The sequence below is a fragment of the Myxocyprinus asiaticus genome, chromosome 28, assembly GCF_019703515.2.
Source record: "Myxocyprinus asiaticus isolate MX2 ecotype Aquarium Trade chromosome 28, UBuf_Myxa_2, whole genome shotgun sequence".
Classification (NCBI taxonomy): domain Eukaryota; kingdom Metazoa; phylum Chordata; class Actinopteri; order Cypriniformes; family Catostomidae; genus Myxocyprinus; species Myxocyprinus asiaticus.
The window spans coordinates 5,478,475-5,498,463 of NC_059371.1; the positions used below are offsets into that span (position 1 = coordinate 5,478,475).

The 19,989-nt window shown below is 38.6% G+C and overlaps 1 protein-coding gene across 1 annotated transcript in view; it reads left to right on the forward strand.

Annotated features, from left to right (window-relative positions):
- LOC127418903 (PR domain zinc finger protein 5-like) overlaps positions 1–19,989 on the forward strand; it is a 136,274-nt gene that overhangs the window by 66,056 nt on the left and 50,229 nt on the right. The window contains exons 12-13 of the mRNA XM_051659805.1: positions 7,575–7,735; positions 10,516–10,609. Of these exons, the coding sequence (XP_051515765.1) occupies positions 7,575–7,735; positions 10,516–10,609 (255 nt within the window). The remainder of the gene's footprint in view (positions 1–7,574; positions 7,736–10,515; positions 10,610–19,989) is intronic.

The window sequence follows — 19,989 nt, forward strand, 5'->3', positions numbered from 1 at the left end:
GGCCTGAAAATGAAATTAAAGTAACTTTTTTTTTCTCTTTTTTTAACAAATGGTCAGTGAAAGGCGGTACTTAAATCAATAATTCACCCCAAAATTATAATTTTCTCACTATTTACTCACCCTCATGTTGTTCTTAACCCGTATGACTTTCTCTTTTTGCGAAACACAAAATGAGATATTTTAAGAAATGACGTGATCACTGATTTCTAAACCATTGGAGTTGACAGTGACTCACTTAAAAGCTTAAAACAGCACCCAACAGTGTCATAAAAGAAGTCCAAACGACTTATGCATCGTATTCCAAGTCTTCTGAAGACCTGACTATTTTATGACTTCACCTTTGCCTTGTCCTGTGCACATTTATGAGTCCATGAGAGAAGCTCATTCACAATAACTCACAAATGCAAAACCATTTGCTATCTCACATGAGCACACAATAAAAAATATATATATTTAAGCCTATTTTTAAGATTTTTAATTTAATTAAATATATTTGATAGGGTTATCAATTGGTTAAAATGTATTAATCAAATCAATGGCATAATGTTCTGATTAATTCATCGAATTAATGGCAGTTAATTGCATATATCAATATGCGCTGCATTATTAGATGTTAATCGTATTACAATTTAAATTGTCTTGCCGGACAGCAAAATACATATTTGATAGCTCCAGGATTCCTTCTCTTCCCCTCTGTGCAAAACTGAATGTCAAACCATAGTTTTCTTACAAACCTTATGGTGGTGTTGGAGGAAAGTGCAGGTGCATTTTTAATTACCTCCAGGTTTGACTTAGTAATATGAGGCTGATAAACACTAACTACGTTTCCACTCAAGGATTTTTTGCGAAAAATGTTTTAGCACATCAAAATAAAGCTGATGGAAACGCAAATTATCGATAGAATTTCACAAGTGTCGGCATAATATTTTTCCGTTTAGTGTTATACATCCAATGTCGACATGTCAATTGTCATGAAAAATTGGTTTGGAAACATGAAAAATGGCATTAACGCAAAAATGTAGTGTCACATGACATCACATTTGTCCTTACAACAAACAGCATAATGGAGAGGATGAGGAGACTCGAGTTTTCATCAGTTTCTTTAAAAGACACATTACCTTGATGGAAGTTTTTCCAGAGTTTTTATGAACTGCGTGTTCCAGAGCCGGTAAAGATTATGGCGCTTTACCAAAATGGCCAGTTAAAAAAAAATTTTTTTTAAAAAAAAAAAAAAAACTTTTATATTAATCAAATGCCATTGAAATCATGCTGGTAAAAAACAAAAACAAAAACAAAAACAAAAAAAAAAACTGCATTGTCCAGCCTGTAAGTCTTATTTATGGTTGTTTAAGTTCTCAGAGTGTCTGAAGTGGATGTCGGCCAACGAGGTCTTTTTTTATTGTATTGCAATAACAGACATGTTTTCAGAACAGAAAAACTAAAATAAAACTAAACTTCAGTGCCAAGGGTATTAAACAAATGTGCCAAAATAATAATGCTAATATACAGATAAAAAATAGGTTTATACATACTGTAAGAGAAAAGGGTTATGAAGGGAGTAATTAACTTAAATGTAAAAAAATAAATCACAAGTTTACGGATATAGATAAAGTCATAAATAACAGAGCTATATTATAACAAAAGTTATATAAAGACACCGAAATTTGTTCACACATTCTAAGTTTTGATGTTTTTTGTTTTTGTTTTGTTTTCTCTTTGAAAAAATGACTGCAGATTAGCATTTCATGCTATCAAGTATTTATTTACACATGTAAATGAAAAAAATAATTAGCATGTTTTTTTTGTATGGTTTTTTTGTTAGAAAAATAAGAAAAGAACATAAGCACGTAATTCTGTGATTTGAGAAAGGTGAAGAGGAGTGTTGAAGTTTTTATGTGTTCGGATACTGCTGCCCTGCATTTCACAACATATTTTCTGCAGGACAAATAAAGTTAAATAATGTGAAAGGATTGTCCATATTTTAATTCAGGAGTGTAATACAGGATTACAGACTCACTAATGCCACCAGTTCTGCTGTATTAAGCCAAGCATTCCAATCAATTTCTTCTAATAATCCAGATGGAGACGAGCTACTTCTCCAATTCTACGTTGTCTTCTGATATTTCCTACTATTGCAATTATGTGAAATTAAACAGTAAGCTGGCCAATTTCAGTAAATTGTCTCAATACTCTCTACATTTTACACAAATGTGGGGACATCTGGGATGTGAAAGGTCGGCTACAATTTCCGATATACACAACATTCTGTATGGAAACGGCTCAAGGGCAGATTTCTTTTGCACTAAACCAAAACTCATGTGACAGGTGTTTTTCTTTTTTTTTTTTTTTTTAAATGACGTCATGACACACACTATTTAATTTGTAAAAGGTCATTTGAATGGAAACGAGCCGGAGGCTGCAATTTTCTCAAAAGAAATGTTTTACGCATTTTCACTTTGTCGATAACAGAACATTACAAAAAGTGGATGGAAACTTAGTTACTGTTGACTTTTCTGTTTTTCCAGTGCTTTAATGTTGATTTAAAGACAGCATTGCATGACTTGTTGTGTTTTGTGATTTAATGGTTAATCCCAGCCCTGAGACTATATTTGTGTCCGGAAGTAGTTTGAACAGAGGCATACAGTAAAACTGTCTCATTACGGAGGACAGCAAAGTATGCGCATTAATATAGAACGGTGATTAAAACTGACTGGAACTACCTGTGCATTAAATAGTTTTAACACACACATTCCAACCAGTCAAAATCGAGAAATTGACTAGACTATGGTATAATAAATATTATTATACCATGGTCTGTTCAAATATTCATTTCTCAGATGTAAAAGTCTGCAGGATTAGTGCGTTTTGGATGGTTTTCTCCTCGTCTTGTACAGTTAGTGCTACTTTTACAACTGTCGCATCAGCAACGGTGGTTCCCTATCTGTCACTCACTCGATGTTGTGTCGATGTAGTGACACTAGGGGTCACTCTTGGGAGCCCGAGACACCTCTGGTCTTTGATAAAAGGCCAATGAAAATTGGCGAGTGGTATTTGCATGCCACTCCCCCGGACATACAGGTAAAAAATGAGCTGGTATGCAACCACTCATTCAGATTTTCTCTTCGGAACCGAACAGTCATGCTCACTGAGCTGAATTCTCACGACTGTTCATTCACCTCTGCTGGATCTGACGGCACATTTCAGCGGCTTCTACCTCCTCTGCACTAGTGGACTGCAGAGGACGCCCCTGGGTGCTTCGGCAGAAAAAAGAGAGTATATTTTCCTGGAAGAGTATATGTCTCTAAAAGAGCGGCACACACGTCACGATCACTGTCTTTCGTGTCTGGGCACGACCCACATGGAGGCAACGTTCTTGGATGTTTCATGTTCTCACTGCGAGAACATAACCATGGCAACGTTGCGATGGGCAGCCAGGGGCTATACAGCGATTCCCCCGGTGGATAAGGCACTTGCAGTGCACCTATGCCCGCAGAGTGCCGCCACCTGGCGTGGCCGCCCAAAGCTCCCGTCCAAGCCCTGTAGGTTCACGTCGTCCCTGACGGCCAAAGCCTACAGCGCTGCTGGACAAGCCGCCATGGCTCTCCTGCAGGTCCACCAAGCCAAGGCGCTAAAAGAACTGCACGAGGGTAGTTTCGCCCCAGATCTGATGCAGGAACTGCGCTCGGCGACCGACCTCTCTCTCCGAACGACGAAGGTCACAGCGTGGACTCTCGGGCGGACGATGTCTACATTAGTGGTCCAGGAGCGCCACCTTTGGCTCAGCCTGGTCGAGATGGGTGAGGCCAACAAGACACGGTTCCTTGCTGCCCCCATCTCCCAGGCTGGCCTGTTCGGTGACACCGAGGACTTTGCCCAGCAGTTCTCGACGGTGAAGCAGCAGACGGAGGCTATCCGGCATATCCCGCGGCTCAAGATCCCGCACCCCATCTGCTCGTCGCCAAGGGCGTCCCCCTGAATGAGTGGTTGCATACCAGCTCCTTTTATACCCGTATGTCCGGGGGAGTGGCATGCAAATACCACTCGCCAATTTTCATTGGCCTTTTATCAAAGACCAGAGGTGTCTCGGGCTCCCAAGAGTGACCACTAGTGTCACTACATCGACACAACGTCTCGTTCCCTCCATCAGGGAACGGAGGTTATGCAAGTAACCAGGACATTTTTCCTCATTAATGTGAAAATGACAAAGAATAGAAATTAAATATAACATGTTCCGAGGAGTGCCAACCCTTCTACATTATGTAGCTATTATTATTTCTGGGTTGAGTATTTATATTCACAGTTTTTGTGTTTGAGTGTTTGTCTCCAAAATACTGTGATATTATTGCACTACTTTATCTCTGTGTCTGATTTAGAATGGGCAGAACTCTAGATCTAACAAACCATAGATAAAGTAAACTGTTATTATTAATGTTCCAGTCAAAATTTGCACTGTTAAATCAATGACAGTTTTAACTTTCAATGCTGACAAGTGACCATGGTATAAGCAGGATAATCCACAGCTAGATGTGCGTTAAAGTATTTGAATGCTCTTCGCTCCGCTTCGCATGTCGGGTGGTTCTTAGACTCCACGTCATGCATTAAAATTCTTTAACACTCACCTAGCCATGGATTATCCACTACTGATTCAGATAATTGAAAGACATTACATCATATACATATTGTGACAGCAGACAAATAAAGCATTTAGACAATACAAAAATGACTTTAAATGTGACAATGTTGTTTGTTTCCAAGTAATTCAATCTACTATTGGCCTTCCATTTGTTTGATTTTTAATTGTTGGTTTATGTACTCATGTGTCAGTCGGACACTTTTGGTGCGTCTCATTAGTTTTCAGCGTCTATAGTCAAAAGTGCTGTGTTTTTAGGTCACTGTATCAAATTAAACATAGTTTAATATGTTTAAAAACACGTTCTGTTGTGCTCTGTCTAGCTGTCTTTGAGTGCAAGAGCTTGTCATCTGTGGAAGGCTGTGCTGCTGCTCTCATTGGTTTGAAAAGGCATGTTGCCTGTACTCGAGTTTGCTGACTGCCCCTGTAATAAGGAGGAGGGTGGGGCCGGGCCGTGACTATGCACACCCAGCCCCCAATCAGGCTAATCATCCGAGGAGAGGGATAGGTGCAGAGATGCGGCAGTTCGGGAGAGAGAGAGCTACAGGCAGCTGCCCTGTATGCATTTACGTTTGTGTGTCTTTGTGTTTAAGTTGATTAAAAACATTACTTTGATGATTCATCTGGTTCCCGCCTCCTCCTTTCCATTGAACCCTTTTACAGCCCCCAACTGCCACAGGTTCGTAAGAACATCAAGGTGGTACTTGATTTGCTCTGATGGTAGGAACATCCCTAGTTATGGAATTTACGTAGCATTCCAATCAATTTCTTCTAATAATCCAGATGGAGACGAGCTACTTCTCCAATTCTACGTTGTCTTCTGATATTTCCTACTATTGCAATTATGTGAAATTAAACAGTAAGTTTAAGTTTTGCGTTACATTTTTCATATACATAATTAACCATACTTCAAGGGAATGTTCACCAAAAAATTACAATTATCTCATTATTTACTCACCCATATGATATCCCAAGAGTGTATGACTCTCTTTCTTCTGCAGAACACATTTAAAGAAAAATAGAAAAATATCTTGGATCAGTAGGTCCTTAAAATGCAAGTGGGTGGTGATCAGACATTTAAAGCTCTAGAAATCAAAGACATCAGCATAAACGTCATTGATATGACTCTAGCGGTTAAATTAATGTCTTTAAAGCGAAACGATCGCTTTTGGTGTGAAAAAAGATAAATATTTAAATACTTTTTAACTATAAACCTTTGCTTCCGGTAAGCTTCACGAGAGGGTGGAGTTCACGTAATCTCACATTCTCCTCTCGGTTGAGGCATCCAGGATAAGCACACAAACGCACCATTGTGAGTAAACAAACAGATACAAATACAGATCTAAACCAAAACCAACAAAGTTTCTAGACAGCGTTCCTCCTATTCAGTTGTAAACAGCGCTGCTCTTCAATATGTGTCGCACTTGCCTCAGTTCTCGTGATACCGCTGCTGACCGGAAGCGATGCTTTATAGTTTAAAAAGTACTTCAGTATCTTTTTTTCACCAAAAGCAATTGTATTGCTTTAGAAGACGTTAATTTATCCTCTGGAGTCGTATGGATGACGTTTATGCTGACTGTCTGTAATTTTTGGAGCTTCAAAAGAAAAATTGCCATGCACTTGCATTTTAAAGACCTACTGAGCTAAGATATTTTAAATTTTTCTTCAAATATGTTCTGGTGAAGAAAGTCTTACACACCTGGGATATCATGAGGGTGAGTAAATAATGAGAGAATTTTCTTTTTTGGGTGAACTATCCCTTTAATTGACATGTTAATCGTCAGAATTAATATTTAAGTTCGACAAATTTGATTCAGTTAAAGATTATTACATTAAATTATTATTAAATTATGACATTGTTGGATTTTAATTGTTGGACACAGGCGAGAATATGAAGTCTATGTGTTATAAACGACCCATTTTTCATGCTAAGTTGATTTATTGTTAGATAAAAGTTTATGTAATCTAATATCAAACAGTTCTCACAACAAAAATCATGTGATTTGTGCATCTAAGACCAGAAACATATTTTACACAAGAGTGCATATGCAGATGCGAACGCTTGGCCAACCCATTGTCAACGTGCAGTCCGGATAAACATATATATAACCTGCGTTCTTGCATTTCTGTGGCTGTAACAATCCTCAGTAGGCCTATTCAAGGAGGCAATATATTTACCATTATAAGTCTTTACACATGATTTTACACTGGAAGCCTTTACATTGGATTTGATATTATGTAGGTAAGTTATTGTGAATACAATGACTTTAACTTACTTTTTCTGCAATATTCTCTTCAAACTGTTGCTCCGCTATGACAGTAGTTGACTTGAAAGAGAAAACTCACTGTAGAAGCAGACAGTTCACACTAACGTCTGCTATAGTGCCCCTTAAGAAAAAATGCAATGCGTACTTGCATTGTGTAATGAATTCGAACAAAATCGAGCTTTACGTACTTGCGTAGGTTATGTTTCGGGCAAAAAAAAAAAAAAAAAAAGAAAAGGCTTCATAAGAAATAAGTTTACCCTATTTCTGGAAAATGTCAGAAAGCTTTAGAAAGACAAATAGAGCAGCATCTTCTAAAAGGAAGTGTTGCATCTTCTATGTAATGAATGGTTCCTCGTTTTTGCTAGCTGATCTTTTATGACCCCCGTTTTAACCTCACCATCTTTTGAATGGATAGAGGGCTGCCATCCTGTTTGTGAAAGAAAAAGTTGCTCAAATGATAAGGGATAATAGGACAATTTTCTAAGCTGGACTGACTCTGAGGGTAGCGAAGTGGGTTCGGACACAAAATGAATTCCTGTCAATCTGTGATTGAGTGAGACACTTTTAAACAAGAAACAATGGCTGTCAGCATCTTCGTGTCTAAAAGGAGTCAAAGTGTGACATTAGAATAGGATGCAATGACTGTAATCATGTCTTTTCTGCTGTTGTTTGTCTAGGTGAGAGAACGTTTAAGTGCGACCAATGTGACGCCACCTTTAAGCGTAAGGACACGCTCAATGTGCACATTCAGGTGGTGCATGACGGACACAAGAAGTACAAATGTGACCTGTGCGAGAAGGCTTTTGTCACACCCTCTGTACTTAAGAGCCACAAGAAGGTGAGTCCAAAATCACATAATAAACAGTTGAAACACAGAACAGTCAAATATCTCATCATTTAAAAGACCACTTTTTGTTTTCATGGGCAAGAGCTTTTTCAATTCACATTTATTCCTTCAAGTACTTTACAAAACGTTAAGTGCCATGTCCAGCACCATCACACAAACAAACCCCAAATAATACACAGACGCATCTGGTTGACATGTGTGCGAGTTTACGTTCATCCATCCGTGTCTGTGTGTATGGGACGTCATATAACACCATGGGGGGCATTTGAAAGGATTTAGAGAGAAAGAGTAATAACATTTTTAAACTGTTTTTCCACACTTTATGAGTGAAGAGAAAGAGAGAGTTACTTGAAAGGGAGAGGAAGTGACAGAGGTGAGGAAGTGGAGATGGGAGAGGAGAGATAAGAGGCAGGAAAAGAAGTGAGAGGGAAAAGGGAGGAAAAGCAGAAAAGATAAAGAGATGGAGAACATAGCAGGAGGTGGAGTTGGAGCAGCGATTCGCTTCGGCTCTCTGAGATAAGCCTTGTTTACAGCCGCTTTTTATGAATACAACCCAAAAATTATATGATTCAATTCTATGCCAATTCTATGGAAAAAGATCTGCATGAGAACTTACAAGCTTGGTGGTTTTCATTAGTAATTAAAGGTCTCTTTGGAAAAATGTAGGAAGATGGATGTGTTTTGTAAGACTTTGGTGACATCAGTTTTGTTCGCACACAAGCTGATTTTAAGAAACCGCACAACCTTGTTCTAGTTATTGACACTTAAGAAATTTGGGTCAATATAGCACAGTGTTTCAGGACAGGAATATTTTAATAGGAAGCGACAATTAGATTCAACTCGGTTTAGATCACATTAGTTCAGATTGCTTCAGTTCAGATCACATCAGTTCAGGTCACTTCAGTTCAGATTGCTACAGTTAAGTTTACTAGTTCAGATCGGTTCAGTTCAGATTGCTTCAGTTAAGTTTACTTAAGTTCAGATCACATAAGTTCAGATTGGTTCAGTTCAGATCACTTCAGGTAAGTTTACTAGCTCAGATCGGTTCAGTTCAGATCGCTTCAGTTAAGTTTACTTAAGTTCAGATCGCTTCAGTTAAGTTTACTAGCTCAGATCGGTTCAGTTCAGATCACTTCAGTTAAGTTTACTTAAGTTCAGATCGTTCAGTTCAGATTACTTCAGTTAAGTTTACTTAAATTCAGATCGTTCAGTTCAGATCGCTTCAGTTAAGTTTACTTAAGTTCAGATCACATAAGCTCAGATCGGTTCAGTTCAGATCGCTTCAGTTAAGTTTACTAGTTCAGATTGCTTCAGTTAAGTTTACTAGTTCAGATCGGTTCAGTTCAGATTACTTCAGTTAAGTTTACTTAAGTTCAGATCGTTCAGTTCAGATTGCTTCAGTTAAGTTTACTTAAGTTCAGATCACATAAGTTCAGATTGGTTCAGTTCAGATCACTTCAGTTAAGTTTACTAGCTCAGATTGGTTCAGTTCAGATCACTTCAGTTAAGTTTACTAGCTCAGATCGGTTCAGTTCAGATCGCATCAGTTAAGTTTACTAGTTCAGATTGCTTCAGTTAAGTTTACTTAAGTTCAGATCGGTTCAGTTCAGATCGCTTCAGTTAAGTTTACTTAAGTTCAGATCACATAAGTTCAGATTGGTTCAGTTCAGATCTCTTCAGTTAAGTTTACTAGCTCAGATCAGTTCAGTTCAGATCGCTTCAGTTCAGTTTACTTAAGTTCAGATCGTTCAGTTCAGATTACTTCAGTTAAGTTTACTTAAGTTCAGATCGTTCAGTTCAGATCGCTTCAGTTAAGTTTACTAGCTCAGATCGGTTCAGTTCAGATCACTTCAGTTAAGTTTACTTAAGTTCAGATCGTTCAGTTCAGATCACTTCAGTTAAGTTTACTTAAGTTCAGATCACATTATTTCAGATTGGTTCAGTTCATATCGGTTCAGTTAAGCTCACCTCATTTCAGATTGCTTCAATTAAGATCACTTCAGTTCAGTTTTAGTTCAGATCATTTTAGTTTATAATTTTAGGTAACTTTAGTTCAGAATGCTTTAGTTCAGTTCACTTAAGTTCAAATCACATTAGTTCAGATTGGTTCAGTTCAAATCATGTCAGTTCAAATCTTTTCAGTTCAGATTAGAGCACTTCATTTCAGGGCTGTGTTTCCCAAAAGCATTGTAAGCCTAAGTAGATCATAGAAACCATTGGTGCCAATGGTCTATACGATCAACTTAAGCTTGCAATACTTCTGGGAAACCCAGCCCAGATCTTTTCAGCTTAGTTTAGGTCACTTCAGTTCAGTAGGTCACATCCGATCAGATCACTAAAGTTCAGTTCACATCAATTGAGTTTAGATCTTTTTTAGTTCAGTTTAGGTCACTTCAATTCGGATCACTTTAGTTTACAGTAGATATTTTCAGCCCAGTTCAGATCACTTAAGTTGAGTTTAGGTTACTTCAAATCAGATCACTTCAGTTCAGTTTGCATCATGTCACTTCAGATATTTTCAGTTTAGTTTATATTACTTCAGATCACTTCAGTTCAGATATTTTCAGTCCAGTTTAGGTCACTTCAGTTTAGATCACTTCAGTTCATATCACGTCACTTCAGATCTTTTCAGTTCAGTTTAGGTCACTTCAACTCCGATCAATTTAGTTTAGATCATTACACATAGACATTGAAGTACTGACTACTCATCAAAGATGAGTCAGAGAGAAGTTAGAGGATTGTTTACTTTACTGTGTTTCTCATCCTCTCAGACCCATACAGGAGAGAAGGAGAAGATCTGCCCATACTGTGGTCAGAAGTTTGCCAGTAATGGGACTCTGAGAGTGCACATCCGCAGCCACACAGGTCAGTACCTACTATTCACACTGAAACGCTTTCATCAGCTGGTCTTTACAGAGTGAACACTGCTTTATTATTCATTCTCAACTGATCGGTCTGCAGAGGTTGCCGTTTTTTCATTGCACAGTACTTACTGTATTTTTGTGGAATGGCAACAGACTCTGTGAGTTCAGGAGAAAATGTTATTGCAGGTAGAAAGTATATAACATGGCCCACTCCCTTTCTGTCTGTCTTTGTACATTTCAGCATATAGAAAGTGACAGAGAGTATGTTCATTAGAGATCCTTTATAGTAGAGAACCCAACATTCCACTGTGCTGCCATAACAACAGACTACAACACACAAACACACACACACACACACACACACACACACACACACACACACACACACACATACCTTTTCTCTGTAACCTCCCCCCAACCAAACGTACAAACATCAATATTCTGTATATATGAAATCTCACTCTCAACATAAAGGTTACAGACAGATTGGATGGATGGATTGATTTGCACACATACAGTATTTGTGTGGTGTGGTGTGTGTGTGTGTGTGTGTGTGTATGGGCAGGTTTAAGTGGTTTACGAGGACTTTTTTTTTGGTTACAAACTGTTAATTACAAGGGTATAATGCTATAAATGTGGCTTATGGGGACATTTCTAGTGTCCCCATAATTTAAATCGCTTAAAAACATACTAAATGATGTTTTTTTGAAAATGTAAAAATGCAGCAAGTTTTTTTGTGAGGGTTAGGTTTAGGGGTAGGGTTAGAGGATAGAATCTATAGTTCATACAGTATAAAAATAATTATATCTATGGAGAGTCCACATAATGATAACTGCACCAACGTGTGTGTATGTGTGTGTGTGTGTGTGTGTGTGTGTGTGTATGTGTGTGTGTGTGTGTGTGGATTTGTGTGTGTGTGCGCATTGGAATGCAGTAGACATGGTGAGAGTGAGGGATGCAGCTCAGTGAATGAGAAGCAGAGTGAATGGAAAGAAAAGAGCACTCTTTGCAGGCATCAGCACTGTGACCCTTGACCTCTTCTGCCTGTAAATCTGACTTCCCTTTCTTTCAACCGGGCTTGCATTCTCAGGTATTATTTGCTCTTAGTCTTTACAGAGACACATGCTCAAGAACATCAGTGTTGTTCAGTGTGTTTTCTGCCTGATCCTGATGTCTCTTTGGTGGCAGATTATTCACAATTAACTTCAATGTGCAGAAAATCTGAAATACTTGAAAATAGTTGTTTAGTATACAGCTATATAGAGAAGGATTTCAGACCAATCAGATTTCATATGGTTGTGTTGACACAATGTCATGGACGTTAAAACAATAAAACAAACAGTTATTTTACCAAAAAAATGAAAATTATGTCATCATTTATTTACCCTCATTTCCTTCTAAATCTGTATGAATTTCTTTCCATTGTGGAACACAAAACACAAAATTCACTTTAATTTTGTTCCACAAAAGACATGAGAGTTGGTTTAACCAAAAGCTCTGAAAACATAATTTTGTTCACTTCAGGGTAAAGTTTTGTGTAATTGAGGCCATCATGGGATTATTTGAAAGGTCAAAACTGCTGAAGAAATCAACAATGGATTATGTAGGTAAACAGGTTTCTGTTGTAGTTGTGTCTTTTCTCCATTCTTCCTCTAGCTCTCCTCTGCAAGAGAGTTTAATATCTGAGTAACACTGTCATGAAATCTGTGCAGTGCACAAAACCTGCTTTTATAAGCCTCACCTTATTTTCTATTGTATAACATCGCAACTCTATCATTGAGCAGCTCTAAAGCAATAAGCAACGTGAGGCAATGTGTTACAGGGATTTTACCATGGTTAAAGACCTGGGTATATTTTTGCATTCTGGATTGGATCGCACCTAGTCAACCGCAGAAATATACTCTACGATTTTTCAATGCTGTTTTAGTACAGTCAATGGCAGGCGCATGTGCCGACGATGCGCTCAGACAAGGACTGTGCGCGTGTCGAGTAAACCTAGGCCGCGCACTGACAATGCTGATGACAAAATTTGCATCACACATACTGTGCGTGGAGCAATTAGCAATGCAAACAACTGAAGTATACTTTGGCCTTAAGCCATGTTCTTTGGCATGATGTGAAGTGGAGTGCCCAAAATCCCCTAAATTGTGATTAAATCACAGTAACTTGGCTTTTCACCTGAAGACATCACTTTCAAAAAGACAATGAGGAAAAGCATGACACATGTTAGTGTCTGACAAAAACTCTGGCAAATAAAGGTTAGAGGGCTTCAGATTCATTTGTCTTGACTTTTTAAGAAGCATTTGACACCCGGATTAACTAAACCTTTTGGAACCTCTACTGTGCTGTTTTAAAATTTGTATGAAAACTGATCTCAGAACATTTGCAACAAACCATTTCTCTCATAATAAAATGTAGTACTCACTGCCTACACTGTACAAAGAGTACAACATCAAAGTAGATGGAGACTGGGCTGTTTAAAGACGAAATGGGTGTTTCCCAAGAAAACACTGTCCAAACATACCCAAGGACTCCATTGTGAATGAATGTTCAGTCTACATGCATGCATGTGTCTTAGTTTGCACGTTCAGCATGGTCAGTGTGGTGCCATTGGCAGGGGGCACAGGAGGACTTGAAGGAAACACTTATGGAATGCAGAGGACTGAATGACATCATGTGCGGTGTCAAGGCCTGGGAGAAGCTAAAGTTTTACCCTGGTTTTGCAACTTATTCATGGAAGACTGAAAGAGCCATTGTATAACGCTATGTGTAAGGTGTGTGTGTGTGTGTGGAGAAGCCTATACATTTGCCCTCAAGATAGATCAGACCACATTAGTCTGGTGCCCTCATCATTGGTGAAAACAGTTTAACCATGAGGTCACTGCACATGCTGTTGATGGCTGTAGGTGAAAGTGACAGAAAACAACCCATGTTCATCATCTTTATTACATCAACTAGAGTAAAGTTCCAGCAAAACTTCTTAGCGGAATCCTGTTTGTTTTCCTCTGAATTTCTTGCTACCTTGTAATTCATTCGATTTTGTTGTTCTTTTTTTCCGAAGGGCTCTTATATTTCTATAAGGGATTGGTTATTGGATGTAGCATTTTAAATGTGCCCACCCACTTTTTCAGCCATCTTGGGTCCAAAAGTATTTTTCCCATTTGTGATTTCCCATTGGATTTAAAGTGAAATGTCCATGAACCAAACCAACCAGCTCCGAGGTGAATCACAACATTACAAAGTTTTATTTGAAGCAAAAATAAAAAAGGATTTGAAAAGGGGACAAAAAGACAAAGGTACAAGACTGTGGACATGATGTCAATCTCATGAAGCATTGCGAATTACGTAATCAAATTAAAAATGATGTGAAAATGTACAAATATTGATTTAAAGCTGTTTATTATGAGTATAGAAAAAATATATTTTAATTTTATTGCAATATCTTTTAGATATATTCAAATACATACAGTAAGCAGTTTTAGTCATGGAGACTGACTCGATTGCATCAATGTTAGTGGGCGGTCACTTTTTTGCACCGCAATTCTCTAATTTGTGGATAGTCCTCTTCAGGATAATGGCTAGTGTAGTTCTTCACCAGGAAGTTCCACTATTAAACACAATTTAATTTTTTGAGAGAATATCTGTACTTTAAAAAAAAAAAAAAAAGCACAATTCACTCAACGGTGCTGCGGCATCACCTCAGTTGACAGAAACGTTACGGATCAAAAGCCTGTTCTTTGTTCTGGTGGGCAAACGTATCATTACTTATTTTATGTGACTATACGCAAAGTCCTTAAAAAAATAGCTGGGCATATGGCTCCAAGTTTGTTAATCAGTGGTATGTGTTTCTGTTGAAGCCATCAGTTGTTATTTCAATGTAAGTTTTTTATTATTATTTTAAAAAGTGTACAGATATTCTCTCAAACAATTCACGGAGCAGCGGGAGGCCAGAGCGCTGAGCTGAAGGCACGGGCAAGACAGATGGTTCGACTCAGAACAACCAAACAGAAAGTTTGTTTCAGCCACGATGGAATATTTAATAACCAATCACATTTTCATTTCAGCAAGAGGCGGGGCATTTCTAGTGTCTACAGTGAAATACTGATTAGTTGTCATAATTTTCACTGCAAATTTATTTTGCTGCCAAATGTGATGAAGGGACGATCCGCCCCTCCCTCTCGTCAACGTTGCCCCACATCGAAGGGCCGTCCTTCAGCCAGGCTCACAAGGGGAGTGGGCAAGAGAGAGGTGCAATTTAATAAGCCTCATTTGAGCAGCGGATGATGAGACACACCTGATGTGAAAATAGCCTCATCACTGCTGCCATTAAAACGTAGAGCTCACCTCTCCTCGGGAAGCCGGCATCTATCTATTGTACACACACTGGCATCCTTACAAGTCTAGGAATGGGTTAGATGCGTCACCAGACCTGCACTCTGGACCTTTGCAGTGAATTAGATGCGACGCCTGGGATTGGAGCACACATCGCGGCCGATGGACCAGGATGCCGGGCCGCTATGAAGAAGCCATCGCCCCTCACACCTCGGCTCGACATTGTGGCCGCCGGACCACGCCCATTATACTTTGACCTTACCATCACCACCCATCCTTCACATAGCCCCATTCTCTTTGATGGCACCAGATCTCCCTTTATTTTGGACACTATTTCCCCATGGACATTATATTCCTCTTTATGAAAATGTTATGTTTATTATTATTCCCAATAAATGCCTCTCCGAGTCCTGACGCCACACCCACTGTGCCTGTGTCTTGCTCACCACAGTGAACATATTTATACATTTAAATACAACTTATACTATTCAACTTTGGGAAAATACTGACTGTATCTATGCTAGTTTTGATGCAGATGTGTGCCAAGTTAACTGAGTTTTCCTGTAATGTTTTTCCTGCCTTCTACTGCTGTCAGTGGTGCCTTTTTTTCTAGTGATTTGCCACGTGCGTCTCTCTCTCTCTCTCTCGAACTGGCACCTCCGGCTTGTCTTTATCCCCCTTCTGGCTGATTAGCCCGATTCGGGGCCGGCCGTGTGTCCTCACGGCCCGGCCCCGCCCTCATCCTCGTCACACATATTTACTGCCTTTTACACCTTTTTGTGGGGACTTAAATTTTTTTAATTCATTAACTTATTTTATTTATTTATTTTTGCAATAGAATGTTGTATATTCTGTTAGCCGGACTTCCTGTCTAAGGCCACATCCACGTTATGTTTTTGCTTGAAAACACATAAATTTCACTACAATTATGCATTTCATCCACACTAGAACTGCATTTTTTTTCTTCACTGAAAACGAAGCGCTTCTTTGGAAACTAATGACTTTAGAAAACTCTTTCTTAATAAAAACGGATTATTGTGGGTGTGGCCTAAGTGGGTGGTTCTTGGGCTCCATTTACACTTGGCATTAAAGGGATAGTTCACCCAAAAATGCAAATTCTCTCATCATTTACTCACCCTCATGCCATCCCAGATGTGTATGACTTTCTTTCTTCTGCTGAAGACAAATGAAGATTTTTTGAAAATTTTTCTGCTCCCAAAAGCACATAAAGGCATCATAAAAGTAATCCATATGACTCCAGTGGTTAAATCAAAGTGTTATGACACAATATGATAGGTGTGGGTGAGAAACAGATATTTTTTATACAAATATTTAAGTCCTTTTTGCTAGAAATTCTTCTCCCTTCCCAGTAGGGGGTGATATGCATGAAGAATGTGAATCACCAAAAACACAAGAAGAAAAATGTGAAAGTGAAAATTAAAGTGGAGACTGACTGAGCAGGGAGGAGAATTTGTAGTAAAAATGATTTAAATATTGATCTGTTTCTCACCCACACCTATCATATTGTGTCTGAACACATTGATTTAATCTTAAATGTTTGGCACTCATTCACTTGCATTGTATGGACCAAAAGAGCTGAGAAATTCTTCAAAAAATCTTCATTTGAGTTCAGCAGATAAAAGAAAGAAATACACATCTGGGATGGCATAAGGGTGAGTAAATGGTGAGATAATTTCCATTTTTGGGTGGACTATTCCTTTAACATGCGTTTCATAGCCTGATAGTATTTGGATATTCTTTAGCTGTATTGTATTTACACCTTTCAGTAAAATGTGTCTCCACTGTGATTGTATAGAGATATGCAAAATGGAAAATACTACTTACATATTACATCAGGTTCAGGGTTTTTCCTCCTAATTTTTTCTTTTTCTTTTGTGCAGCCAAAGCCATTTAATGATACTCATGTCGCATTCTGTGATTTATAAGCACTAAATATGCTTCTTATCTGAAACTAAAGGCTGGTTTCACGTGAGTGTCGTGAGAGTCATGGTGTTAAGAAAACAGACCGGGATAGAGACGTGAGTGGGGATTTGAGGAGAGAGGCAAGACGTTCCAAGTGTATTCCATTGGAATAATTCCTAGAATGTCATTCATTAAATCAGGTGACAAGATAGCAAGACCACAGTGTGTGTTATATTCTTTACATTGTGAATTAACAGAAAAAAGAAGGATGACTGTAGCGTAACATCATCACATAATTAATTACTTATGTATTTATATTTGGAAATTGAAAATGCAGTTGCATTCAGAATCTGTCTCTGACAACCCCCAAATGTGGTTTCAGTGATCCAATCACAATCCGATCACAATGCATATTAGGTGCATTTACAGTACACCTGACATTCTATCTGAAAGCAACTGATCAAAAAGCATTATAATGCCAGGTGTAAATCAACCCGTTCTCACTCCATAAGCATCCAATTTTGACGCTTGTGCAGAAGCCATCCGCATCTGCATAATGACGCCAAAGGTGCCCCCTGGCGTCCTCTCATTGACACGGTGAGAAACCCCATTGTTTTCATTGGGAAACTTTGTCGTCAGTTATCAATCTTTGAATATTATTTTGTGTGCTTAACTTCAGTGTTTTATAATATTTATAAATATATTAGTGTGATATTACATTATACAATGAAATATTTTAGATCCTCTAACCCAGCCCCATTTCTAAACCTAACCGATAATCAATATAAAACATGAAAGAGAAACTTGGATATTCATAATTTGATATACATGTAACAAGCAGATAAAGTACAGTCATGATCATTTATTTATAAAAATGCACTATAATAATATTCCAAACAATACTATGGCATTGTGTGAGTAGCAGAGTGAAACAGAAGGATTCCACCTCCTTGAAGGCATCCTGATCCTGTGTCATCCTGATTCTACCAGCACATCTCATTCAAAAAATACATGTACATCCGAACTTGAGGTTGTTGTAATCGTTCACAAGACACGCAAGAGCCAGTGGTAAATACTTGAGCTTGTGACAATCGGTCACAAGACATGCGAGAGCCAATGGCATAATCGCATAATCGAGTCTCTGAAGTCAAACCCATGACATTATGCTTGAGGCGGCAAATTTTGAATGTGTTATAACGAAACTTGTGTTACGGTGGATGCTGGGTGACCGCGATCGTTGACTAAAAACTTACGTTTACATTTGTTCTTCACATAAAATTATTGTAAGACTCTGAATACACCCGGAATTAAACGGATCACTTCAGCAGTGCAGGATGTGTACAGACAGCTTAAATAGACAGATTAACAACAGATTAAATATTAACCACTGTGAATAAGTGTTGCTGATTTCAAATGAAATGAAAGTCATACCCCCACGTATGTCATGATGATAAAATTGTACCCCAACGTATAATTAAACGATGCTAAATTTCTAATGCCCATCGTGTTAGTCAGTTGACGTCAAAGGTTTCTCATTGAAAAGAACGCACTTGCCAGATGCATCGTAAAACTGATGCAAGAAGGCTCTTTTGCCGTCTGTAGATAGACGCACTGGTCTCTTGCACAAGCATCAGTCTTTGACGCCTTGGGAGTGAGAACGTGTTGTGTAAATGGCCCCTTGGACAGAATTAGGTGCAAAGTGGACCAAATTTTATGCTGAGAGTCAAAATGCAACAAACTAGGGTTTTATCTTATTTAAAAGACTGGTATCCATCCGGTAAAGAATTTCAAGCTAAAATTAGACCCTGAAGACACAAAGCCATATCAAATAAGGCTGGGGTGACATATTTATCGTGCCCAGATGTAGAATAGCTGTATAGAATGTTACAGCACCGCTGTAGGAAGATCTGCACATGTATCTAGTAATGTTATAGGAAGCTGATACATGTATGTGTGTGTGTGTGGTGATGGGTAATTCTTCGGGATGTTCTCACTGCAGGAGCCTGTGACCTCACAGTAGTCTAACAGTGCTTACTTAGACAATCACACAAACATGCGCACACACACACACACACACACATCACACACTGTCCGTCTAGTGTTGCACATCTGGAAAGTCAAACCAATCCACTCCAGTAGAACTGGGTGTGTAGTTGTGTTGATATAAACATTTCTACTGAGCTGAATGGTGCTGGATTCCAACAACAGAAGGCAGACAAAATTTTCCACGTAAATAAATTCAGATTCAAGAAGTTTTTGGAGAACAATTTTTCCTCAGTTTCTGTATCGGACAATGTAGATTGCTTTGACATCAATTATGGGTGTAGGGACATGCAAAAACTTCATGTTTTCAAAACAGACTATTCGGAGGATCATTTGAATGACTAATCAACTTGTCAACTGGAAGCCCTGTATAATTATACTAGTTTAGGATGATGTCCACCAGACACAATCAGGATTGTTTCTTATGGGACGTTGACACAGGGTGTGTACTTGCGTTCAAAAACAGCTGGACAGAGCTCAACGGAATGAAGCAGAATGCAGGGATCTTAAGAAGATGAGAATGCTTTTAAAAGTTGAGAACATCTTGAAACTTTAAAACTATTGTTTAACTTGCAGTCTTATAAAAAAACGCAAAGCTCTCATTTGTTACACTAGCAAAGCTTTGATGACTCTGTGAGCCTTGATTTAAAAGGGGATGAATTTAGAGATGCAACTTGTCAGAGATGGGTTTAGCTTGCATCAGTTGCTTGTTAGACTGTCAACACACTAAATCCCTCTCTGACAACTTGCGTCCCTCAATTAATCCCATTTAAAGCACAGCTGCTAAAAAATATTGAAGCTTCAAATTCCAGTTAATTAGCTAACCCTAAACTCACTAACCTGTCATTTGTTGGTCAACCATTCTCACCAGTCCCTAGTTGGGAATCAGCACATGTGTAGTTATACATCAAAGGGTCAAGGTTCGGCTGGTTAGCATGACTCAGTTATCCCCTGCTTGTAGATGCCGTAACTTCACCTTCTGGGCCCAAAAATGCATATTTCTCCATTGACAGCCATTCAAAAGTAGCCATGTATTCTAACGAGATATTTTTTTTTTTGTGAGCAACATGTAAATTGCTACTA